Genomic DNA, 27,431 nt, shown 5'->3' on the forward strand with positions numbered 1-27,431 from the left:
TAAAAAGCGATATCTAAATTTTATATAAAAACATACGAGACATTTTTTTATTAAAAGAACTTAAAATTTTCTCTAAATTATCCTTATGTGAATATACATAATTACCTTTTTATTATATACTTTATTAAAGTTATTCTTTATGAATTTAAATTTATTTCCTTATATATATATATAATAAAAAGTTATTCACTAATGATCAATAAATATTATAATTCTTTATAATTTTTTTATAGTTTTATTTTTTAAAAAAATATTTATAAAGTTTATAAATTATTTTATATGAATTAGAATTTTTCGTATGAATGAGATTGGTTAAGTTATTTATTTTTACTAAATTAACTATATATCAATAATTTAAACATTCACTAGTTAAATTGTATTTTTTTTAGAATCCATATATCAAGCTAATAGAACTGACTAAACTTGAAAGTGTTTGACTCTACGTAAATTTTCCATCAAACCATTAAATCATAAAGTGCTCATGAATATCTATTTAAATAACTAATATTCTTAGATCCGTTTCTCATCTAATGCATCCTAGATGAGCAAATTTTATATTTCTTAAGAAAAATGATATGCTCAAGGAAAAAAAATTTTAAAAAAAAATTAAAAATAAACACATAAAATGATGAGACCCACAAAAAATAAAATGATGAACTATAACTTTATGTGTCTATCCTTGAACTTTTTCTTAAATTTTTTTCTTGAACATATCATTGCTCATTTCTTAATTATCTATTGAAAGACCTAACAAATTAAAGAGGAAAACACATTTTAATAATTAGAGATGTTATTTTAGCTCCTTTTTGTAATTCCATTTTTACCCCCACTTTATCCTTTTCTAAAATACTCCGAAAATTTAAAATTAATAAATCACTCCTTAAGTAACTCTTGTTATGATATTTAATAAAGAGCCTTTAGTAATTTCAGTTATTGCTAATTACCCTTAACTAACCCTTTTACTCAATAACTTGCTTGCGAATTAAATATTGGAAATAGTAAAAATCACAAAATAATAGAGGCAAAGAGGAAGTAGCAAATTGTCATTCTTCATCTATACACATCAAATCTACAATCTCACTGTACAAATCATCACAAAGATACTTATTATAATCTAACACAACAATCAATAAACATTCATTTCATCACTTGACAAATTCACAACCCGAACACACAAATTAACCAATTATTTCATGAATAGGTTCTTCTCATTATTGTTTGATTATTACCTCACGTGTTTAGATATCAGTCACTGCTGTGCTACTTTCTGGTGCAAGAAGCAGGTCTAATGCATTGATCGAGTATGGAGAAACCGAAACATTCATCTGCTTTCCAGCATTTGGTAGCATGTACACAATTGGCACCACCTATTACATTAAAGTAGCAAAAAAAGTGTCAGGGAGCTTAATTTATCAAACAATGGGGAATGTGTTTAATAGAGCCACTTCACCTTTTCTGGATTGCTGAATGAATTCTCATCTGTCAATTTTCCGGTAAGTATAGTGTTCGTAGATCCTAATGCTCTCACATGGTTTGCTAATCCAGTCACAGAGATCTTCAGATTCACAAGATCGCCCCCGTAATTGACTATCTGGATAAAGAAGTTCAATTGTTTGATTAATAGAACAGTGAGTAGAATAAATCTAATGCAATCATCATGGGTAAATCCTATTAGTACCTAATATTTAGGATTGGCTAAATGGATCCTATCTGTCTATATCATCAGTAATGTTCAGAATAACTGATCTGATAGAGAAAATGTTTCTAGAATTTGTTGGCTTAGCCATCTTAAATGACAGTAATCTGGATAAATTAACAGATTCGAACAATACTTTGAAAAAAACTATGCATAGACCAAAAGAGTATGTTACGGTAGCAGCATGTAGAGATTTAATTTGTAGTGATTGGAAAAGAACCTAAATAACAAGGTCTAATAAAAATATTGACTGTTAATTATCACCTAAAAGCATCAAGTCTTGTGATTGAGTAAAAAAATGACATGAAAGGTAGATTTGTCCTTGAAAGGGGTGATAGCATAAAAGAAAAAGAAAACTAGCAGAACTACATTGATACATGAAGCAATTGATCTTAAGGTAATTGATTTGCAGACTTTTTGAGAAGATCACCTTGATCTTAAGGTAATCGTTGCCATTATCAGAATTGGTCCATCTAATTGCAGATGCCACCAATTTGGAGGAAGTAGATTGTAGGTTCGATGGTTGAAAAATTGCACCACTTGATTCCTTGAAGAAGTGTTGCATCCAATAACTTGGTGTCCCATAGTGCCGCCATGAGTCAAAGACAATGGCATCTGGATTCCATCTTGACTCCAAAAGAAAAGGAATTCAAAAGTAAGTGAAAGAAAGATTGTTTTGAATTTGTTCAGAGATCAATAATAAATTTAAAGAGTACAAGAGATCATGATCCGAAGTTCCTACTGTCTTGCAGCTAGCTATATTATTTTCCATTCTCATCGGTCAAGATGCGAAACATCAAATAAAGAGTTACCTACGATCATTATCATTGACAAAAAGTGGTGCATTGCTTGCCATCTCAACAACATCACTGCAAGGACATCAAGCAAAACCATGAGTAGGGACTAACAGCACAAGCAAGAAAAAAATAGCTTGAACACATCACACCAAAATTAAATAGAATTTTTCATTTTTCTTTTCCAAGAGATAGAATAGAATAAGAAATGCAGCTTCTAACAACAGATGCACAAATGTAGGAGAAAAAAATGAGAAAATACTGCTTATTGTTCAGGTTTGGCATATCCAAAAGAAGCATACAAAATCATGATTTGGTCACCGTGGTGGTACAATTAAGTAGATGGAAATAAAAGCTTATCTGTAAAAATTTGGCATCTTTATTTGCAGAATTATTTGCCGAATGGTATTACTGATGGTGGCTGGATTGGTAAAGAACGGGGAAGAAGATCAGAGTAGTTAAGGGTGGTGAACTGTTGTGGTAATGATACTGATCATATAGGCAAGTAGGTTAAAGCAGAATAAGTAGATCCATATTTGCATTAGATATGTCAAAGGATCATGTAAACCCGAGATGGTACTCAAAATACAATGTTCTTCTAAATAAATATCATCTACATTTGTAAGCACAGTAATGAATTTCGGTGCATCAGTTCAGTTAAAATGAATGGAAATAAGGAACAAATACCTATTTCTCTCCAGTCCAATCAGAAAACCAGCCTGAGCCAAAGCTGCCAAAAAGCTTCCTTTTCCAGCACCACTCCCAGTTACAGCATATTCACTAACAAGAGCCTGGAAGCATACAATCATGATTGACTTCCCAGAGACAATGTACCCTTATTCAAACCATCTAAAAACTATTTGTTAAATCAGCATTGCAACATAAGGTTCTATCTACATTCTTGAGTTAGTGCCTATAGCTGAAATAATCCTGACCTTGGGGCCAACACGTGGTGTCCAATCAAAATAATGACTCATGGAAAACATGCTATCTGCAGAGGCATAAACCTATATAGAAGTGATAGTTTCATTCAGCTATTATTGATACAATTAAACATACATACATTGAAAATGTTTTAAAGAAAGCTCTTACATGAACATCATACATGTCAGCAGGGTGATCTAAATAACCAGAGGAGCCATCACAGTTTGATATAACTTTGATATCTGGATAAGCCTTCTTTATGGCTGAGTGGAATCTAAAGTAGTTTCCTGTCACATGGTAAGTCAAGACGAGTGTCTGATATAACACTTATTTTTCTTCAAACTGAAACTAAGAGAAACTTACAATCTAGAACATTGCTCTTAGTCTTGGGAAATAAACTACAATGGCAGTCCATATATTTCTTTAATTTTGGCAAAAGAGTTATTGACATAATAATAAAGAATGCAATAGTTCTTAAGACTGCTTATTTATATTTAACTAGTTTTATTTCCATAAACTAAAGGCAATAAACTTCTGATGATTGTCACCCAACTATGTGCTTCTGAATTTCCTGATTCCACATTTAAAACATTATAAATCAATTTTCTTGATGTTCCCTGTTAGAATAAATGGTTTTGTCTAAAAATGGTTTGCCTGGCCTGGTGTTCCCTGTTAAAATAGATAGTTTGGATGTTGGTTATAGTCCCAGGGCATAAATGTTCATTTTCTAAGAAATTCTAATTCTCTTCTATCTGGGCTTACTAAAGGAGTTCTTGGTACCCGAATGAATGAACTGGTACAATGCTAAAGAGATTAGTGGCTTTAAAAAATACAATTTATTAATTTGGTAGTTAAATAGCCATTGCACAGAGCCAACGGAGGAATAAACTTCATGGAGGGATAAGCTTCATGTAGCTGATCCAAAATAACAGACAAACACAGTTCCACGATGACAATGGTACATTTGGCATCTGTTCATGTGATTAGAATCAATGAAGTCTATTGTGTTTTCCACCATAAGGTAACTTGACCTTGAATAAAATCAGTCAGAAGTCCTAATTTGAAAGTCTGAAAAATCAAGCAGTAAAATGACAACACAAGATTTACCTGAATCATAAGGGTCAATTATTGATTAACCGTTTGTGCCAAAGTTCTCCTTGCAAGTGTAGCAAAGGATAAAGCCTTAGTTTTTGTGGCTTATTTGTTGTTATGTTGTACAAAGGAAAGTGATTATTAGTACACTCTACATGTCCAAGCTGATTTCATATGTATTTTAGGTTCTTTAACCTGCTGCAGGCTTGTAGCAAATTAATCTGATCAATAAAAACTATAATTGGATGAGTATTATTATCATAAATTACATATCCACTTCCACACTTTATCCAACCTACATTGATGAGACAAACAAGAAATGAGCCTATATCTGTATGTTCATTTTAAAGTACATGAATTGTTTGAACTGTTGACTTGTGAAATAGTCCTTGCTTGCATACCAAGGTGAATATACTTGACAATTGGTTGCTATTGTACATAATCCAGTGTTTCAAATACAAAAAAAAAATACCTCTATAATTTCTCATTGAACAATCCTGATTCCCAATGGCAATGTAGTTCAGTAGAAAAGGATCCGAATGCCCCATTGCTGCTCGAATGCAGCCCCATTTAGACCCAGAGTCACCTCGAGCAAACTCAATTCCATCAAGAGTATCCTATACATTCTTGACAGATGTTAGCAAACTCAATTTCCTTTCTTTGTTATTTATTTTTAATTTATTTTTTTATTTACAATGAAACTTTGGAGCCATAAAGTAACATACAGATTTAATTTTCTAGTTACACTTTAAGAGCAAAAAGGCAACTAGCCCAAAAAATAAAGACAGACATTATTATGTTTAATTAGGGATATACCCCGTCTACCCATTCAATAGACCAACTCTAGGTGACTTCAAGATACAATTTAAATAGTTCCAACATATTGGTGACTAGTGTGTTGGTACATAATATATTCTAAAAATCTACAAAACAGATATTCTCTAAATCCACTAGTCATAAAAACCGTAGTTTTCACACATTCAAAAAATTCAACTCAATTAAATTGTTATGTAGATCACATCAGAAAGAAACTCTTAGATGCAGAAAAAGGCAAAATACTTAAGTTTCTAGTTATCATATTTAGTTCACTAGTTAGTTTCTCTCTCCCCAAGAAAAAACATATGAAAAAACAATGTGTGATGTGATTAGAGATTGAAAATTTCTATCTGCAAGTTGAAGAAGACCAAAGGGAGTCTATGGACATGCCTGTACAAAAGGTAATATATTTGCGGGATTAACTTGATCATTATGGCTGATTCCTGTAATAGCAATACGCATCAGACAGATTAATCAGAAGTTACAACAAAACTCTTTTGACAGATGAAATAGCATACCAGCATTAATCACCCATAATGGATCGGCACCAATGTCCTCTGCTAGCTGCAGCAATCCAGCATCAAATAAAAGCCTTTGAAGACTACAAATAGAGATCAAAAACTGTTTAAAATGAGAAACCTACTTGAAGGAATTCATAAAACCCAAGTCCATCATCTACCCAATACTTCCAAATATCATTGAAATGACCAGGTCTCTCTTCCCATGGACCAATTGTGTCTCTCCACCGGAATGCATTATTTAACCATCCGCCTTCAGCATAAGAACCACCTAAAACAAAACAGTAGCACAAGGGATTCTACTGACCACATTAATAACCAAAAATGGGCTTGTTTTCCCCAAATTAAGATGCATTTAAGTAGATATAAAACCAAATTGGTACACTTAAAAATAACTCAAGCCAATTTACTTATGTGATTGATGCCTATTTTTTCTCATTACTTGTATTTTTTCATGCATGTGGTAAAGATAAAAGGAAATTTATTCACTTGGGTATTTGTTAGTCTCTTCACAATCATAATGTTTGTAAATGTAAGTGCCTTGATTCACTATTTATCTTGGTTTAATTACTTTTTTTCTTTATTATTTCTTTTGTATGTTCTTTTATCAAATTAGATTTGATTGTGCTCAATTAGAAAAATAACCATGTGGCGTATATATAAATAACTTCTAAAAAAATTTTTTGTTTTGGTCTAATGACTTAACTAGTAGGAATTAACATTAGCAACCTCCACTTGTACCCTAGCTTGTTTAAGAGCCAGATTTGCTTCAATTGCTTGTCTTTTACCTTTGGCTCCACCCAAGTTAGCTTCAACTATTTCAAAAGCTTGTTGAGCTTCTTGCGGATCAATGACATCATTTCCTAAACTGGTGGTTTCATTATTATCACTTCTACCTAAACCACCCATCAAAGCTACTGTTAATCATTGTTTGTTGTTAAGATGTATTCTCAAGAAACCAATATTTATAAGCATGGCAATTGGAGTGGAGCATGGTTTGTTAATATGCCAATTTGGGTAATAGATTGTGAATCAATTTCTTTTGCATCTCGGTTATGTGTTTGGCATATATTTTTTCATTACTTGTATCTTTCATGCATGTGGTACTGGTAAAAGGAAATTGATTCATTCATTTGAGTTTTTTCTAGTCTCTTCTTAATATTAATATTTGAAATGTAAGTGACTCGATTCAGTATTTATCATGGTTTCCTCAATTTTTTTCCTTTATTAATTCTTTTGCATTATCCAACAAAATTTCTATATTGAGATCCACTGGAAAATGTATACTTCCAATGTTATCTTACCTCTAGTGCCCCCAGAAATCAAATGACTAGGGTTCCTAGCTCCTATTATATTGTGAAATCCTAAAGTGAAATATTGTGTGATACACATATGAATAAAGCAGCACAATGCCTTTGAATATTCATAGAAGCATAATGTCTTTGGCTATACATATAACATTGAGAAGACGATAGTGTTTTCTTTTCTTTTAATCATGCATTATGAAAAGAAAGACAACAATTTGTTCTATCATTGCATCATGTAATGACAATTGCAATGATGCTTATGGTTTTTAGGTTATGCATCTACAAACCAATCTTTATTTCCTGTCCTCTAGGAACATTACCACTGTAAACTCAGTTTTACTTTTAACATGCAGTTTATCTATGTTATCCACTGCAGTTTTAACTTTCATATTACTACACTGAATCATAACCTTGTTCTTCCTAACACAAATGAAACCATGGATAATGAAAACCCAAAGCTTACCTGGAAATCTGAGGAATTGAGGTTTCAGGTCTGCCAACATTGAAGCAAGATCCTTCCTGAAACCATGTCCCTGCAGTGCATAAACCAAATAACTAAAATTTATGTTAAAACAAAATATATCCCTTCTCACTATTCTACACATATAATGCTTTGGGGATCAAACAGTGGAAACTTAAATTACCGAACAATATTTTAATTGCATTTATCTTCCATAATTTGCTTAAATTTAAATGAGACAATTGATGTATCGTCTTGTGAGGCCTAACCAATATCCCAAAATACTTGAGCATAAGTTAATGATAGTTCACTCATCTAAGTTTATAAAGCCTTTCTATTAGCACACAAGATACCATGCAAGAGAAACGTAGGGTGTCACATGATTGTTGAAGGCAATGTAAAAGAAAATTTAAAAAGAATGTAGAACTACTATTTAGGACTAACCCAACAGATATATGATTATCTTAACATATCTTTCCAAGATAAAAATGGGTTCCCTTATATGTGCATGTATATGACAATAATAATCCGTTACTTAAGATCATGGGATGGTGACATTCACAATGTAGGTATGCTAGTAAAATGTTACAACTATGCAGTGGAAGTATGCTAAGTAGAAGGAACCTTAATGATAAAACATGCAGTCATCTAGAGATAAATTTATTGGGCTTACTTTGTCAACTTAGGGCATGACAAACTAAGAGGCAGATAATTGAGCACTCCATGGCTAAGAAGAATGGTAACGTCTCAAATTGAGGAATGTCACCACTGATGCATAAATCACCTAGTATGCAGAAGCAAGTAGCTCCCACAGAGACAATAGCCATCTTGGCTTGTCAAATATTGTTGATCATAGTATGGCTAGATTGGGCAAGTGGTGTGACAGTTGATCATAAGTCATAACATAATTGGGACTGGCCTGGGACAGGTATTGTCAAATATTAAATGATAGTTCTCCATAAACAAATGGTCGACATTTCCAATCTCATAATTTATGATTTTGCCAAATTGGAAAGTGAATGTTATTTTAAGGACTGGATGATTATTAATACAAAGCAATGTGCAGGAAATAACTGCCCGATCAGATTACAGAAGGAATCTTTGATATAGATGACATTGGTGGTTTCCTATAAAGAAAAATGATTATATTTCTTCAGAACTAAATTCCACAATCCAGGATATGGTTATTATATGAGATGGCAATACTTCTGTTTAGATGTGTTTTTCCTTTCTCCCATTATCAGGAACTCCTAATTGATTTAGGTATGCCATATACCAAAGTTTTGAATTAGAAGATTATTTTTTTGGAGATAAAGTGCTTTGTGATTGTACAGTGAACTTGAATTATGAATTTAGATAGTGTCTACAAATCAAAACCAACACATAAGACGGAGGAATTTCTTGCACTCCACCTAGTGTGCTATTCTGAAGAACAAATCAGGATTGATATCCATATGTTCATCCCATGTTTACAAGACAACACAACCAGCAGCTTAACCTCACAAAGAATCAAAGGACCTCCATGTAATCCTATTATAGTTATGTGGGCGGCAATGACTTATGAAGGCTGGAGTGCCTTCTGGAGAACCAGGAATGCTACATCCCTCACTTGGTGTTTATGGCATCTACATAACAGGATTGTCTTTGGCTGCATGTCCTTTTAAAGAATTAGACTTCTACCATCATCTTATATGTTGAATATAATTAGTGATATAGGACTCCAATTTTGAACAAGTGCAATGGTTAATTGTGCCTGTTCATAACATGTGTATGTTTTGAATGTCCACAACCTTTCCCAAAGGTTGTTTCATTCATTATATATACATCCTTAAAGCCCAATTCATTTAACATCTTCTTGGTGCAATCAATTTCGTTCTCTAATTTGTCTTGGGGGAATTTATAAATTCTGTTTTATTTTGAATATCCCGGAGGGAATTTGTCATTAAACCAACAGCAACATAGTGGGTACAAAATTTCCTTGAGGAAAACGATTCACGCTCAAAACGAAGTTCTATTATCAATTTATTTCTAACAATCTTAAGGAAAATTTTGCCCATCCAATGGAAGCATTCAAAGTCTATTTTCGATGCATTCAAGTTGGACTGTTTGATAGGACAAACTTCACTCGCTGGAATGACAAATTGTTCTTCCTCCTCACTGAATTGGGTGTCACATATCTACTACTGCACAATCTGCCCGCAATTAGACCCGAGATCGGGCGGGGTCTGGCCCGAATCCGGCCTGGGCCCGTAACCGAGTCAACGGGCCGGTTGCCCATTGATCTGGTTCGCCGGGTCGAATTGGAACCGGCCCGGCAGCTTGCCGGGCCAATTTTGGTTCCTTAAATGCAAACCCGGTACCGCCGGTTTAACAAGATATATATATATATATATATATATATATAAATTTTTGCTTGTTGGAATCGCCGGTTAATCGGCAGTTCTTAGACGTTGGAACCGCTGATTAATGGGCGGTTCCTAGTCGTTGGGGGAGGGTGGGGGTTTTTTTTGAATATTTTTTCAACGGTTAGGATCATTTGACCGTTTTTTGATCACTATGATTTAGTGTCCGTTACTATCCAAACTCTATAAATAGAGAGCTCATTTTATCATTTTCATACACATCTTCTCTACTCTTAATCTCAATTTCATATTCTCTATACGCTTTCAATTCCAATTTTCAATTACAATGGATGGAGGTCGTGGAGGTGCATCATCTCGAGGTCGGAGAGAAAAGGAAATAATGAATTTGTAGGAGGAGGACCCCAACATTCAATCGATGATGAGATCGAGCATGTTCCGAATTCGACACTCGAAATACAAGGAAGTACGTGATGCAATTACTTTTAAGGTTCGAGAACTTCCTCCTCTAAAGTCTTCTATTGTCACTAAACATTTTGAGAAGGTCACTTTTCTGTCAGAAGAAATGCGTGCAAAATATAAGCACTGCAATGCTTCCTACAAATTCCAAGTCGGCGGCGGCTATGGGTCGTTGAAACGACATGTAGAAACAAAGCACCCGACGGAATATGGACTCGACTGTTCTTAAACACAATTATCAAAATTTTCTTTAACTAGTAGTAGTACTGATTCCGATTTATTTTTATATTCAGATAATAAATTAAGAGAATCATTAGCTAAATTTGTTTCCGTAGAACATCTTTCTTTTAGTTTTGGATCTAAATGCACATTTGAAGATTTTTGTAAAGAATCTCTTAATCCATGTGCTAAACGTGTTCTAGGACTACACTTACTCGTACAATTAAAAAATTAGTAAAATAAGAAAAAAGGAATTTAATTGATGAATTTAGTAAATTAGATAATAAAATTTCTTTATGTTATGATATTTGGAGTGATCATTGGCAAACATATTCGTATATGGGTGTGACTTGCCGTTGAATCGATAACTCTTGGAACCTCCAAAAAAATATTGTTAGCTTCTAGGGTTTTTGATGAATCACATAATGCTCATAACATCGCACAATTATTATGTTTAATTTTAAAAAAATATGACTTAACTCATAAAATATTTTCAATATCATTAGATAATATTAGTTCCAATACGTTCTATAAATGATCTAAAATTTGTTTGTCAACCTATTATTGGTGGTTTATTTTTTCATATTCGTTGTGTATGTCATGCTTTAAATTTATGTGTTCAAGATGAATTAAAAATTTTAGAAAGTTATATTAAATCAATTAGAATTGCAATTTCTTATTTATGGTCTCATCTATTTATAATGAAACAATGGGGGTAGGTTTTGTAAAACTAATGGAATGAGACCTAAAAAATTCCCACGTGATGTACCAACACGTTGGAATTCAACATACCAATTATTACAAGATTCATTTCAATATAAAGATTATTATGTTTATTTTTTGCACAAAATACTAATACTAATATATATTTATTTTCACAACAATGGAATATTTGTAGTAGTATTTGTGAAATTTTAAAAATATTTAATGATGCAACTGAATTAGTTTTATCAAATTTTTCTAATATAATATTAGTTTTAAATGAACATATTAATAATGAATCTTTATCTTCTTGTATCTTAGCTATGAAAACTAAATGGGAAAAATATTTTTATTTTATTCCTGAAATTTATTTAATTACATTTGCTTTAGATCCTAGATTTAAATTAGAAGTTTTATAAGAAATGTTAACTTTATATTATCACACTTTAATTCCAATTAAAGATTCTTCTTCTCCTGATCCAGTTAATATTATATATAATGTTAGAATTTATTTATATGATATTTATAATCAATATTATGCAAATATGGAATACAAATTAATATTTCTGAAATACAACAAACTACTAGTAATAATTTAAAACTTACAAAAGCACAACTTTTATTAAAAGAACGGACAAAACGTTCACAAGGATCCTCAAGTTCCACACAGGAACTTGAGAATTATTTTACTTCTTTTAATTTTAATGAAGCAGATAGCTAGAGCTACCAAACGGGCTAACCCGTGGCGGGGCGGATCGACCCGTGGCGGGCCAACCATTTGGCGGGGCGGGGCAGGCCGACCTGTCAACTTGGCGGGTTGGGAAATTTCTAATCCAACCCAATTCAAGGCAAGTTACAGGTTTGGCGAGCCAACCCGCAGGCCCATCAATTTTTTTTAAAAAAAATTAAAAATATTTCATATCTTCAACATTTTACTTCGGAAAGATTTCATCAATCAAATATATCCATAAACATGTATTTTAAATATAAATGGACACAAACGAGTATTTATGTGGGATGAAAAGTACTATTTTTATTTCAAAATTATAACAAAGAAAGATAATAAAGTGACATAAAACTTAGCTTACACGTGTTTCTCAATCTGCAGGCCAACCCAACATATTGCTGGCCAACCCGTGCGGGTCGCGGTCCTAAGCGGGTCGGCCCGCGGTGGGCTTCCTTTAATAAAATTCTAACCTAACCCGCTTAAATTGTTTAACAGGGCGGACCAACCCAACAGGCCCAACCCAAATTGACGGCTCTACAGATAGCGAAAATTTTGATATCTTAAAGTGGTGGGAAGACTCAAAGCTTTCCCGTCCTCTCCGTGATCGTCAAAGAAATTTTAGCTTATCTAGTGTTAACTATTGCTGTGGAGCGGACGTTCAGTGTCGACAGTAACATATTAGATGAACGACGATCAACTTTGTCTCCCGACTCATTGGAAGCCCAAGCATTACTGGACGATTGGACCAGAGAGGAGAAAAAAATCCAAGGAATGCAACTTTCAGATGACAAAGTTGTAGATTTTGATACTAAAGAAACGAATACGACATGAACGAGAAATGGAAGTGAGTGACAATGTAAAAGGATAAAATATAAAAGAACTACGTGAGCTTTGATTCCCCTATACCCTAAGCGAATACGTAGGCAACTTAAATAAGTGCAAGCCCTTTTTTGCAATAAATTTAAATTTTAAATTTTTAATGTTTAATGTTTAATTTATAATTTTTAAATTTTTAATTTTTAAATTTTTTTAACATAATAATCTTGAACCATGGCGGACTGTGAACTGAACCATGAACCAACGTTTCCGAATCGTAAAACGTAACCGTCTTGAGCGGTTAAGGTTAAGGGTCGACCTGCCTGGAACCGTCGAACCGGCGGTTCTGAACCGACAGTTCGAAGTTCTGAACCGTCGAACCGTTGAACTATCAGTTCTGAACCGTGGTCAAGTCTACCCACAATTACTGCACTAACTGAGAAGGATACTGATGAGATCAAAGCAACTTGGAAGAAACGAGAAGAGGATGAAGTTCACTATAGAGGATTCATCCTAAATGCCTTATTAGACAGGTTGTATGATCTCTTTCGTTTGATCAAATCCCCACAAGAAATCTGGAATACCTTGGAGAATAAATACACATATGAAAAACAAGGTATGGACAAATTTCTAAGCATGAAGTTTTTCGAGTTTCATTTGGTTGATAATAACCCTGTCTTGGATCAAGTCGATGAATTGCTTGTCCTAGTTTCTAGACTCAAAGATCTGAAAATAGAAGTGTCTCATCCATTGCAAGTGGCTGTTGTAATTGCAAAATTGCCAACCACTTGAAATGGCTACAGAAAGAAACTGTTACACACTTGTGAAGATTTTACAATAGACCAACTCATAAAGCATATTCGAATTGAAGAAGAAACTCACATTAGTGAGAATAAATTTGCTTTAAAGTCTGATTCTAAGGTTAAGACATTAAGTCTAGTACTAAGAAAGCAGAGTATTCCAGAAAGAAGAGAAATCTGAAACTTCATCTGAAAATTTTGTTAACAAAAAGAAAATCAAGACATGTTACTTTTGTGGAAGGAAAGGCCACTTCAAGAAAGAATGCAAGTTTTACAAGAAGTTAAAGGTGGAGGGAAATGCTGGAAAAAAAATTGTGAATGCTTTTGAACATCCACCAAGTTCTCCTGATTGTTACTATGATTGCTGATCTTAAAATAAGCATGATAACTGAATGCAATATGGCAACAAATGAAAAATCTGCTGATTGGTGGTATGATTACGACGCATTAGTTCATGTTTGCAATGAGAAAAGTTTATTCAAAAACTACGAACTTGCTACAAAGGAAGAAAAGGGAAATCATGAAACTGTTATAGTACTTGGAAAAGGAACCATTGAGATGCAATTTACTTATGAAAAGAAGATGATCTTGATGAATGTACTACATATTCTCGACGTGAGGAAGAATCTAATTTCTGCAAGTTTGTTATGCAAGAAGGGATTGAAGGTTGTGATAGAGCCAAATAAACTTATACTTTCTAAGAATGATGTATTTGTAGGATAAGAATATTCATGTGACAAAATGTTCAAACTAAGTATTAATAAAGATAATATTTCTTCTTATGTGCTTGAGTCTCCATTTAATTTATGACATGCTTGTTTATCTCATGTTAATTTTAATTCAATTAAATTTATATCAAAGCATGGATTAATTTCATGCCCAAATGGAAATTCTGAAAAATGTGAGGGGGCGTTTGGTTAAATGATGGGAATGACTATGAGTATGAGTTTGATAGTAGGGTGGAATGGGAATAGGAATGAAAATGAAACCCATCAAGTTATATGAGTTTGGTTGATTCCCATAAATCTAGTAATCATTCCCAAACCCACAATCCAAACACTATCTTTTACTATCATTCCATTCCCTCATTCCCAAACTCATCAACCAAACACCCCCTGAGATTTGCATACAAGCGAAAATGACTAGAAAACCTTTTCCTAGGAATGAAAGGACAACTGAATTGCTTGAACTAATACATTTTGATATATGTGAAGTGGAAAAGATATTCTACTATTTTATAGATGATCATTCCAGATTTACACAAGTTTATTTAATGATAACAAAAGATCAAACATTTGATATACTTAAAAACTATAAAGTCTTGGTTGAGACTTGAGAATCAATTGGAAAAGAAAATAAAGATCTTGCGAAGTGATCGAGATAGTGAATATTTTCCAATTGAGTTTTCAAAATTTTGTGAAGATAATGGCATAATCCATTAAACTAGTGCACCCTACACCCCGCAACACAACAGAATGGTTTGACTGAAAGAAAAAATAGAACGTTGGTAGATATGATCAATGTCATGCTTATGCATGCTAAATTACCAACAAATCTATGGGAGAGACATTACTAACAATTTGTCATGTACACAATTGAATTCCATCAAAGAAAACTAAAACTTCTTCATATGAAGTAAGGAAAGGAAGGAAACCAAATCTAAGTTATTTGAAGGTGTGGGGGTGTATAGCTTATTATAAAGTTCCAGATCCTAAGAGGACCAAGTTAGGACCTAGAGCTCTTAAAAGTGTTCTTGTGGGATATGCTGAAAATTCAAAATCATATAGATTGTTGGATGCAGATTCTAATACTATTATAGAATCTAGGGACGTTGAATTTTTAGAAACAAGCTTTCTGAAAGATTCGAAAGTTAATCCACAATCAAACAAAGAAGTCCATGAAAATGCAACACAAAGCACTACTATGAATTCTGGTTCTTCAACTAAGAAATGAACATCAGTAGGATATCCCAAGGTTTAAAATCTTGATCTGTGCCGAGGTTTCGATCTCAGATTGGAACAATACGGTTTCGGTATCGTATCGTGCCGTGCCGATACAGGTTTCGATACTTGATTATATATATATATATATATATATATATATATATATATATATAGGTTGTTGTATTAATGTTAAGTAACTTGACCATATATGTAAAAACTTCTAAAATAAAGATTAGACATTTATATCAATAAAAATGTATTTTATATGCTTAGGAACTAAGAATCTAAAAATAGAGAAGATAAGTATTATAATATTTATTATTTCAAATCTCAAATTGATTCTAAGATAAAAAAAATATTATCTATAATAATTATATAAATTAACAAAAATCATAATATATATATATATAATAATTATATAATTATAGTTTATAAATATTCTAAATAATATTATATATATATGCACATAAAATTAAATTTATTTTAAAACATTTATTTATATTTTATTTTTTTAACAATTAATTTTTTTAGAATTATTTATAAAATTTTAAAATTATTATAATTTTTCAAAATTATTTTAAATTTATAAAAATAATTTAAAGTTTGTTTTTAAAATTATTTTAAATTATCTGTTTTTCCTTTATTTTTTTTATAATTTAAATAAAATAATAAAAATATAAAATTATATATTTTAATTAGATCAATTAATTAACCGTTTCTTTAATTAATTATTAATATATATAATATAAAACTATAATTTATATAATAATTAATTAGAAATTAGAAATTATATATAAAATATAATAGTTTTATTTAAAAGTTTTAATAAACCCTAATGTTTTCTCAACCTCTCCCATCGCGATTTTTGCACTTGCCGTCGCCTCACTGCAGCCGCAGCCGCCGCCGCCGTCTCACTGCAGCCGCCGTAGCCACCGCAGCCGCCGATTCGCACAGATGATTCAAGGTAGGTCTTCATCCCAAAATTGATTCGTTTTTTCTTCTTTCTTCCTTCTTATTCTTCCTTCTGTTGCGCCTGTGTGACGCACGCGAAATTGTTGTGCGTGCGGTGCCGGTGTCGGTCCCGAGTCGGAACGGTAAAAACCGCCTATTTCGGGCGGCACGGCTCGAGATTTCATTCACCGGTATATCCTAATGAACCAAGGAGGAGTCAAAGAGCAAGAAAAGAAAAGACTTTTGGTATTGATTTTATATATTCACAATCATTGATGTTTAGAGATGAGGTGTTGAGTAAAATACATATTGTTTTCCATTTAGAAGATGATGCAAAATCATATAATGAAGACAAGAGATTCCATTTTATGGAAAGAAGCAATAAATAATGAAATGGATTCTCTTCTAGCAAATGGAACATGGATGCTAGTTGATCCACCTTCTAAATCAAAACCTATTGGTTGTAAATGGGTGTTTAGGAGGAAATATAACACTGATGGTTCTCTACAAACCTTCAAGGCAAGGCTTAAAGCCAAGGCCTTTAGACAAAAGGAAGGTGTTGATTATTTTAACACATATGCTCCTGTAACAAGAATTACTTCAATAAAAGTTCTGTTTTCTTTAGCATCATTTTTTGATTTACATATTCATCAAATGGATATAAAGATAACATTTTTAAATGGTGAACTTGATAAAGAAATTTACATGGAACAACGAGAAGGTTTTGTACTTCTAGTTCCTGATCATGAAAAGAAAGTCTACAAATTGGTTAAATCCTTGTATGGATTAAAGCAAGTTCGTAAATAGTGGCATGAAAAGTTCGACAATGTGATCTTATCACATGACTTTAGACATAATGGGGCAGACAAATGTATCTACTTTAAGTTTACCAAAGTTGCTCATGCATTATATGTCTCTACATTGATGACATGTTGATGATAGGAATGAATATGCAAGGAGTAAATGAAACTAAATCTTATTTATCTTCTCAGTTTATGATGAAAGAATTAGGAGAAGTTGATACTATTTTAGGAATAAAAGTGACGAAACATAGGTGGGGGTTTTGCTGTGAGTCAATCTCACTATATAGATAAAATTCTTTCCAAGTTCAGTCATCTAGGAATAAAAGAAGCTAATACTCCATTTGATGTTTCGAACAAATTGGTAGAAAATTCAGGTAGATAAATTAGTCAACTAGACTATGTAAATGTTATTGGCAGTTTTTTGTATGCTATGCATCGTACAAGACCTGACATTGCTTTTTCTATTTGCAAGTTTGCAAGATATACACATAATCCTAGCACCGAACATTGGAGAGCAATTGGAAGAGTTCTTGGATATTTGAAGAAAATAAATCTCTTTCCTTGTTCTATAATAAATTTCCATCGGTGTTAGAAGGTTATACAAATGCTAGTTGGATAACTAGTATCACTGACAATTGGTTGGATATTTACCTTGGGTGGAGGAACTATTTCATGAGCTTCGAAGAAACAGACGTGCATTACTCATTCTGCAATGGAATATGAATTCATTGCTTTGACAACTGCCAGCAAAGAAGCCAAATGGCTAAGAAACATGCTGATAGATATAAAGTTGTGGCCATAACCAATCCAATAATTTCGTTGCACTGTGCTAGTCAAGCAACTATGTTTAGAGTATTTAGTAAGATTTACAACGGTAAATCTAGACATATTGCCTTGAGACATGAATATATTAGACAACTAATTTCTGGTGGTATTATAATAGTTGTCTAGGTTAGGTCTAGTAAGAACCTAGCCGACGCATTAATAAAAGGACTTTCGAGAGATATGATAAAAAGCACTATAAGTGCAATGAGTCTAAAATCATTCTGATTTGTCATTAATAATGGGAACCTTACCTTTCTTATTGCACAATAATCTAAAAGGTTTAACTGGTAACAACAAATTATTAGTGTCATGTAGCAAGTACTAAGATGTGTTGGGTTGCAAGGTTGCAAACAAAGTCCCACATTGAAAATACATGGAAAAGATCATAAATTTATAAAGGAAATATATCTCCATTGGTATGAGACTCTTTGGGTAGAGCCCAAAAATAAAACAATGAGGGCTTAAGCTCAAAGTGGATAATACCATGCTATTGTGGAGATATCTAAATTCTTTTTGATCTTAACAATTGATATCAAAGCCTGAACTGCCAGGAGGTCTAATCACTGCACAAGAGCTATGGTCTAACTGAGCCATGCGAATAGAATATTGACCTCAAACAAACGAAGTGGGGGTTCCCATGTTTAAGAGGACCAGACACAAGGCAAGAAGTCGTAGTTCCGGCTATACAAGGAAGTCCTAATAGGTGGAGTGGACCGAGGGGCAGAAAGACCTGATGGACCGAGGATCGGACATGAGAAGCCCGTGGTCCTTTCTTTGAGGGGAGATTGTTGGGTTGCAAGGTTGCAAACAAAGTCCCATATTGAAAATACATGGGAAAGATCATAGATTTATAAATGAAAGATATCTCCATTGGTATGAGGCCTACCCACTTTTGGGTAGAGCCCAAAAATAAAACTATGAGGGCTTAGGCCCAAAGTGAACAATATCATGCTATTATGGAGATATCTAAATTCCTTTTGGTCCTAACACAATGTAGTACTTATGGAAAAGAGGTTGAACATAAAGTAATCTTAATGAAGGTTTATGTTCAGTTATGAGCAAGAAATTTCAAATGAGATTTTAAAGGTCCTTTACCTATGCAAACACAAGAAGTGGTGTCACTTCTATCAAAAGTTTGAGAATAAGACTTTGTAAGTGTTTGTGAATCCAAGGTAGCACAAGGCCCTATATGTTGCTAAAGCTCACGGTGAACATATTAGAGAAATCAAAAGTTTTATGTTTATGATATTTCCAATCTTTTCATATTGAAATTATAGTTTAAGTTAATTAACTACCATAGATTTCGACAAGATTTTGAAATATTTATACTAATAGCATGTTTAAGTTGAAAGACACTTGTTACATACATAAAACATTGCATTTGATTGCAAATATCAAGTGGGGGATTGCTGAATATAATTAGTGATATACGACTCCAATTTTGAACAAGTGCAATGGTTAATTGTGCATGTTCATGAACAGGTGTATGTTTTGAATGTCCACAACCTTTTCCAAAGGTTGTTTCATTCATTGTATATACATCTTTAAAGCCCAATTCATTTAACATCTTCTTGGTGCAATCAGTTTCGTTCATTAATTTGTCTTGGGGGAATTTATAAATTTGCTGTTTATAAATTCTGTTTTGTTTTGAGTATCCCGGAGGGAATTTGTCATTAAACCCAGCAACAAAATAGTGGGGGCAAAATTTCCATAAGTTATTCACACTCGAAACGAAGTTCCATCATCAATTTATTTCTAACATTATATACACTACATGGAATAAAATTCCAATCCACATCAGTCACCTAAGATCTGTTCCAAGGCCCTGAGTTCATTCGATGGGTATGGTTTCTTAAATATAAAAAAACCTCAATGAAGAAATATCTCCAAATGCATTAATAAACAAAGCAATCAGTAAAGAGCAGTTTTCAGAAAATTTACCTTATATGTTTCCAAGGGCATAACCGATACTTGATCCAACCAAATGACACCTTTCTTGTTAGTTTTCAGTTGCAACCTTGAATTTACGTTTGTTCCACTAGCTCTAACCAGAAGCTCAACCTTAGTCCATTGTGACATATCTAATGTATTGGATCTAAAAGGGAACAAAAAAAATGGTATGAACAGATTAGCAAACATGTTATACTCCTTTCTACTCCAAACATTTCAATTTGTCAAAACGACAGAACAGACTCACTTGATATCAGTAGTGGCCAGGTTTTGCAAACCATCTGAACTTGTCAATGATATATATAAGTCAATTGAATCATTTGACTTAACATGAAGAGCAATCTTATAAATTTCCCCTCTCTCAATATTCTGGAAAATGAAAGTAAAAATAAAGTAAACAACAGAAATTGGAAATATCAGAAAATGTCTGTCTACTCATTTTGTTGTATTTTAATGTGTACTATAAAAGAAGATTAACCACGCAAATCAAACTAGGAGAGCTGTGGAATATAGGATACAAGTATACAACAACTGTAATGGCTTTATGATCCTAACCTAGGAAAGTAAATAAACTACAAGATAATTTAGGTATCATATCAAACATCCAAGAACATCTCACCATGCCCCAATAACCAGGGTTGTGAATACCAACACCTCCTGACGGACAAATATTAGGCCCATCATCATCACAAAGTATTTCCATTCGAAGTGCAACTTTATTGCGGTTGAAACAAGATGTTCGATCAGTAGATACCATAATGTAACTTTCATTTCCAATTATGGACCATGGATAAATGTTTGAAGGCGTGTTGGTTCCTCCATCTTCAAAACCTGGATTATGTTTGTTTGGGCTTCATCATCATGGTATATGAAAATTATGAACCAAAAGATGCTTAAAATTGTGCAGAGTTTTAAACTCCAAAATGTTATGAGTTGGTACTTTGAAAAATGTAACTTTGCATATTCTCTCTCTATATATTTGAAATGTTTGTGAAAGCATAGGTAGCTGAAGTATCCAGTGCTTAATGTCAAAATCAATTGACACCTTACCATACTCATATTGTGTATGCTCAAAAATCCACAACTTCATACAATGTGGGCCTACCTAAAGATTATTTTGTGACTATTACTAGATAGTACAAAGGAATCTCTGAATAAAAACATGAAAGAATTTTGACCTCCTTTATGTAATTTAAAACAATGAGCCGTGTGTTTCAATAATTTGGGTTTGAAGTGAATCTAAAACTGATCATGGATGCAAAGAAGAAAGAACATATTAAAATAAGCTTGCAATATTAGCATAACATCAGATTCTTCTAGATTGGCAAGGAAGATGCAATTATTTGCAGTCTTGGATAATTCATGTCATGTTAGGAACATTACCTAAAAAGATCTGCACTCAATTAATGTTGAAGTAGCATAGAGGGAATATTTTTAAGATTCTATTATCATTTAATATAGGGGAAACTTCAATCACTATAAAATATAACTCAACAAAAATAAGGTAATATCAAAAATTTTTTTATCTTACCTCTGTTACATACTAGCTCTGCCCATATTCCACCTGCTCCAGCATGGTTGATCTCCTATACATGATTTTAGATATTCCAAACTATGATAGCTCCAAAATTTTGAAATGTCATGTACAGAAAAGGAAAGACCAAGTAATTAAATTGGACTTTATTAAGGATCTCAAACTAAGCATAATAGAAAAAAATCATCAAGCTGGAAATAAATATAGCAAAACACTTAGTGCAGGATACGAAATAAATAATGGCCAATCTGGTTTCTTTTGATAGATAATGAGTCAAAAAAACCCTAAGAGGGTTTGATACATTTTTAGGAAAAAAAACTGAGGTGTATGGAATATCAACCATGTAATTGAGTCTCAAAATAGCTTTGGCGACCTTGGTATGATACAGTGGGGGCAGTGAGCAATCGGGAGCTAATGCCTCCATTGAGCTTATTGACGATGATATTGAAAGCTTGATCATTTCTTATCTAGGAAATAGTTAAGTTCGCCTAATGCACCATTGTTTCATGTGATGGAAGACCAATATTTAGTATAAATAGCTTAGTTTTCCATTTTATAGGAGAAGAAAAATGTGAAGGGCTCCTTATATTTGAAAACACCTAAACAAACCCTCTTTTAGAAGCTCCATATCAAGCGCCCATGAAAAAATAATTCCATGTGACCTTAAAGAAATGTTTTGTTCATGTGCAACAATATTTGTTCATGGAAAAGTTCGAAATGATATTTGCAAAACACAATTGTTAATGAACAATGTTTTGAAAAATATATACAAACATATATGCCCAAGGTAAAATCAGAACTATTTTTAGAGCATTAATAGGATTTGAAAAAAAAATTATAGACACTTTAAAACATTAGGGATTTAGGCCTATCCTATGTAATAAAAACTACTTGTCTCTCTTAAAAAAATATTCTTTTTCCCATATTCTCCCTTGTTTAATACCACAAATTTGAGTTTTGATTCAATTAGAAACTTGCAATCTGAAGTTCTGATCTAAACATTTATCTAAAACATATTCAAGCCATTATATCATATAACTCACCAATATCAACAACAACAATCAAGTCTTTATCCCACTAAGTAAGGCATACAGGTCCTCCTACATTATTGGGCTTGATTCCCTATTATATCCTTATTTATATTTAAATAAATTTTATTTTATTTTATCATTACTAACTAAGTCTTCTTTAGTCTCAATAAAGGTATGAATTAAACTGCTAATAAATGTCTTCAGTTTCCTTCTACTGTTGTATTTAGAAGATGATTGAAAGGATACAATATGTTTGATTGATATAATTTCAGCATTAACTTGATATCACCATAGTTAGTTTCAGCATTAACTTGATATAATTTTATAGCTCTGACTCTCGACATCACACAGACTGAGAAATACCACAACCAACTCAAAGAATATAAATAAAAAATAATCATTCTACTAGCTAGAATCCAAATCCAAACAAACAAAATTTTCTTTTCTCTCGAGAAAGAAGAATGAATCATTGATAGGAACAAATAAGAGCAAGCGCAGACGATTCACCTCGAATGAGATTCCGAACATGTGCTCAGGTATCGGCCGCCCCTGTCCCGGTGAAGCAATCACAGACAACGTCGCCGTTTGGCTATCTTCAAGTCCCAAAGCAATACTCCGACATGAAATCGAAACCCACAGCCACAGAAGAGCACATAGCACGCTTCGGAGCACCATTGTTTCTCCCTCTGCATCCGAAATCAACAGAAGAAGGATCAAACCCTAATGGAAGAACTCCAGGTAAAACCCTAAAAGATCCAAAGCTTTACCTGCACCGGCCGACGAGTCCTACTGGCGAGAGTGACGAAGCCGAGATGGCGCCGGCAATTTGTAGTTACTCCGGCCTCGAATGTGACCGTCGGATCTTGATCCGACGGACATTCGGATGGGAAGTGGATCACGCTTCGTCGCCGTTGCTTTCACGCACGGTTTTCCTCCGCTCATCGTGGCCGTGCATCTCCGTGGGTCCCAAAAAGAGATAATAATGACTCAGAGGACAAAATAATAAAACCGGATCGCGTGGAGTAGGAGGTCAGGGTCGTTGAGAGGGGATTCACTACAAGACGCATTGGAAGGAAAGTTTGTGAATTTCTCTCATCGCGCAGTGTGCTTTCCGCGCTCTTGACGAAGGAGCTTATCGGCTTGCATTTCATGGAGAAATTTGGAAAGCAACCTTGCATGGGAACTTCAAGTTAGTTGGTTAATATCTGATTTGATTGTGCTATAATCTTTGTTAACTTCCTTTGAAGTTAATTAAGCATGGATAACCCCAATATTACAGGGTAATTTACCCATAAAGATACATATTTTAAAGAAATACTAAGCACAATTCATTCACTATATAATATATATTATATTAATTTAAGCTACAACTATCTCAACCGGAACGAGATCAAAATTATCTCTGATGACGTGTTTAGTGTATCTCACTATTTTTTCACTAAAAAAAATTTCAAATAACCATGGAATTATAGGCCGAATTTATTTCCGACAATAGCCTCCGACGGAATATGATTTCCATCGGAAAAAATTTTAATCCGACAAACTTTTCACAAGGAATTCTGTCAGTATTTTACCTGCAGACATAGGATTCCGTTTAGAAGATAAGAACGCGGACGGTCGACGAAATCCAAATTCCATCAATAATCCATGCAGATTATCGACACAATAATATTTCTGTCAGTAAAACACTGATGGAATTACAATTTTGTTGGTAAAATTGGGTTACAACCCTAATTTTTCTACGCGCTCGACCTAATTCTCTTCTCCATCTCTTCGGCGTCACCAGCTTCTTCGACGTGCTCTTGTCGGTACGCTTCGTTCTCCTCAGTCTCTCTCTCCCTCCTTGGCCAGCCAAACTGTCGACCGCTAGCTTAGCTGGCCAAACTCGTGGCTGCCACCTCTTGGCCATGTATTTGGCCGACCGTGTGCTTGGTCGACCGCCAACACGCGGCTGCTAACTTTACCGGTCGCCAACATGCGGCCGCAAGCTTTGCCGGCCGTGAGCACACAATCGTCAGCTTACTGATCGTGAGCACGCGACTGGTAGCTTTGCCGGCCGATAGCATGTGTTTGATAGCTTTGTCGACTGTGAGCACGCGACCAATAGCTTGGCCAGCCGCCGGCTATTGGCCGTGAGTTGGCCGGCTATCAGCACACGACTAGCAATATGGTCGACTGCCAACAAAAGTCCAGTAGCTTGGTCGGCCGTCGTCTCGTGGTTAGCAACTTAGTCGGTCGTGAGCTTGGTTGGCCACTAACTCATGACTATGAACTCGACTTGCCGCAAGCTCAATTGCTTTTTTATTGTGATTGTTTGTGATTAATTTTAGCTAAATTTTTATTTTATTTTATAGTATATTGCATTTGCTGCTCCTTTGCGGCTGGACTACTTATTTTTAGGTATAATTTATTAGATGTAAGTTAAGTTAGTATTTTGATCTATAACATGATATAGTAATTTTGTTATTTTAGTGTTGGTATATTTATATCTATGTTAATTTTAGAATTCATTATTTTTAGTTGAACATGAAAGATAGTATAGTTTAAAATTATATATATGATTTATAGGTTTCTTGAATACCGAATGTATGATAATATATATTATTTGTCTAATATGAAATCTATGTTTCTTGCGATTTAGGTTGATATATACTACAAGTTCAATATGTGGTGAAAAAATTATATTTTTAATTCTCAATTTAATAGTTTTAGCAACTCATATATGTTGGCGCAAGTAGGGCCAACAAGAGGAGATAAATTACCTAAAAAAAAACTCCTCGTTCTTTTGATGTAATTAGACTAACATAACTAAAATAAACAGAATAATAAAACTGAACAACTAATAAAAAAGAAACAAAGTAATTTACTTGGTTATAATTTAGATGGTTGTTAATCTAAGACTATGAAGAAAGCTCTACTATGCCTGACTGCCACCGAGAAGTTGTCCAAACACCAAGCTCAAGTAGACCGTCTACGAAAGTATTTGGTAACATAATTTAATTTTTGTTCTTAATTTCTACAAATGGAAAGTGTAGTCTGTTATACTTTTTTTATTCTTTTATACTTGATCCCCTCTTTTGGGGGTTCTAGAATTACCCATCGATAGGTCTGCAGGACCTGAGTCTTAGAGTAGGAGTCGCCGAATGCTCCAAACCAAGTAAAACCACTTACGTTCGTGTCTTTTACTTACTTTTACTCTTTTTTTTTTATTTTTGTTTATATTTCTGCTGTATACTTTGTTTTCAAAATCGAAAAGAATAAGTTTTTCAAAACCACGTGATTTACCCCCCTCTCATGTGTGTCACGATCCAACAAATGGTATCAGAGCAAGTTTTGCTTTGAATTGGTGCAACCACTAATCAAGTTGGGGGAACAATTTTTATTCTTTTTCGGATTTCTATTTTTCGTAGCTTATTTGAATTAGTAAAATTTACCTCTTCTAATAATTCTTTCTTGCTCAGTTTTTACTCGAAATTGGTGCAACACCACTCGAGTCTCACTCGAGTTGTCGACATATCTCTTTTCTCAAATACTATTAATTCAAGACCAAGTCTTTGTACCTCCTAGTTTTCTTTTTCAACAATCAAATGACTCAACTTGAGGGATTCAGCACCACTTGTTCTCCTTTCTTCAATAAAAATGAATTTCCATACTAGAAGAAAAGGATGAAAGTTTATTTGAAGACGGACATCGAGTAATGGTTCACCATCCGACGAGAGTACCAAGCACCTGTAGATGAAGCAACAAAAGTATCACTTGATCTAGAAAGATGGAATCTAGAAGATAAAAAAGAAAGCACATATCGACTCCAAAGCGTTAAACATGATTCAGTGTGGACTCATAAAAAAGAACTCAATCGAGTCGACTCACACAAGAATTCTAAGGAGTTATGAGACAAGCTTATCAAGCTACACAAAAGAACTCTCAATTCGAAGGTAACGAAATACGACCTACTTATTAATTCATTATTCAACATTAAAATGCAGGACGGTGAGACCACGAATCAATTCCACGCTCGAATCTTCACCTAATCAAACACCAGATCAAAAGTCGGGTTATAATAAGGTACACTCTTAACTTGTTCCCTCGAAATGCACTATGGGCATCGATCATAGATGCCTATAAGGTTTCGAGGAACCTCTCTAAATTAAAACTAGATAAATTATTTTATGAAGTAGAGCTGCATGGACAAACTAACGACCCAAAGGTCGAGAAAGGAATTGTTTTTCTTACAAGCACATCAAAGGGAACTAAACCCGAAGCTGAAACTAAATCTGAATTAGAATTAGATGAAGAAGAGAAACTAGTGAACTTGGTAAGGAAGATGTTCACTAGACGTAAGAAAAGCTTCACCAAATGCGACATGAAGAAGATGTCCAAGTCTGCATCCAACAGCTCAAAGGCAAATGTTACATGCTACAGTTATAACAAGAAGGGGCACTTCAAACATGGATGCCTCAACGAAGACCAAGTCAAGAAGACAAAGGAAAAGAAAGCACTAAAAGGGAGCAGATGAACTGAAGCAAGCAAGCAAGCTACCTCGTATTGATGGCAACTCGAGATGAATCAGATGAAGAAGACAAGTCTGAATAGGAGTCGAGCCACGAATCTTCATCCGGGTCTGACCGACCTAAGGTAAAATCCTTTATCAGTGTAAATTCTTTTAAAATAATTGCTTGCCTAAATAAAAGATTAATCAAAACT

General features: G+C 33.7%; 1 protein-coding gene across 1 annotated transcript; it reads right to left on the reverse strand.

Moving 5' to 3' along the window:
* Nucleotides 1-1,018: 1,018 nt before the first annotated feature.
* Nucleotides 1,019-23,413, reverse strand: LOC122055522 (alpha-L-arabinofuranosidase 1-like). The gene is made up of 17 exons (XM_042616997.1): nucleotides 23,235-23,413; nucleotides 21,694-21,748; nucleotides 20,782-20,993; nucleotides 20,410-20,531; nucleotides 20,154-20,307; nucleotides 7,611-7,680; nucleotides 5,966-6,111; nucleotides 5,841-5,886; nucleotides 5,713-5,765; nucleotides 4,979-5,123; nucleotides 3,583-3,701; nucleotides 3,426-3,497; nucleotides 3,178-3,281; nucleotides 2,509-2,565; nucleotides 2,127-2,322; nucleotides 1,451-1,591; nucleotides 1,019-1,367 (listed from the first exon to the last, which is right to left on the reverse strand). Exons 1-17 carry the CDS (start codon nucleotides 23,400-23,402, stop codon nucleotides 1,239-1,241), a joined length of 1,989 nt encoding a protein of 662 aa, XP_042472931.1. The 5' UTR covers nucleotides 23,403-23,413; the 3' UTR covers nucleotides 1,019-1,238.
* Between the last annotated feature and the right edge of the window lie 4,018 nt (nucleotides 23,414-27,431).

The sequence above is a fragment of the Zingiber officinale genome, chromosome 1B (genome assembly GCF_018446385.1).
Source record: "Zingiber officinale cultivar Zhangliang chromosome 1B, Zo_v1.1, whole genome shotgun sequence".
Taxonomy (NCBI): domain Eukaryota; kingdom Viridiplantae; phylum Streptophyta; class Magnoliopsida; order Zingiberales; family Zingiberaceae; genus Zingiber; species Zingiber officinale.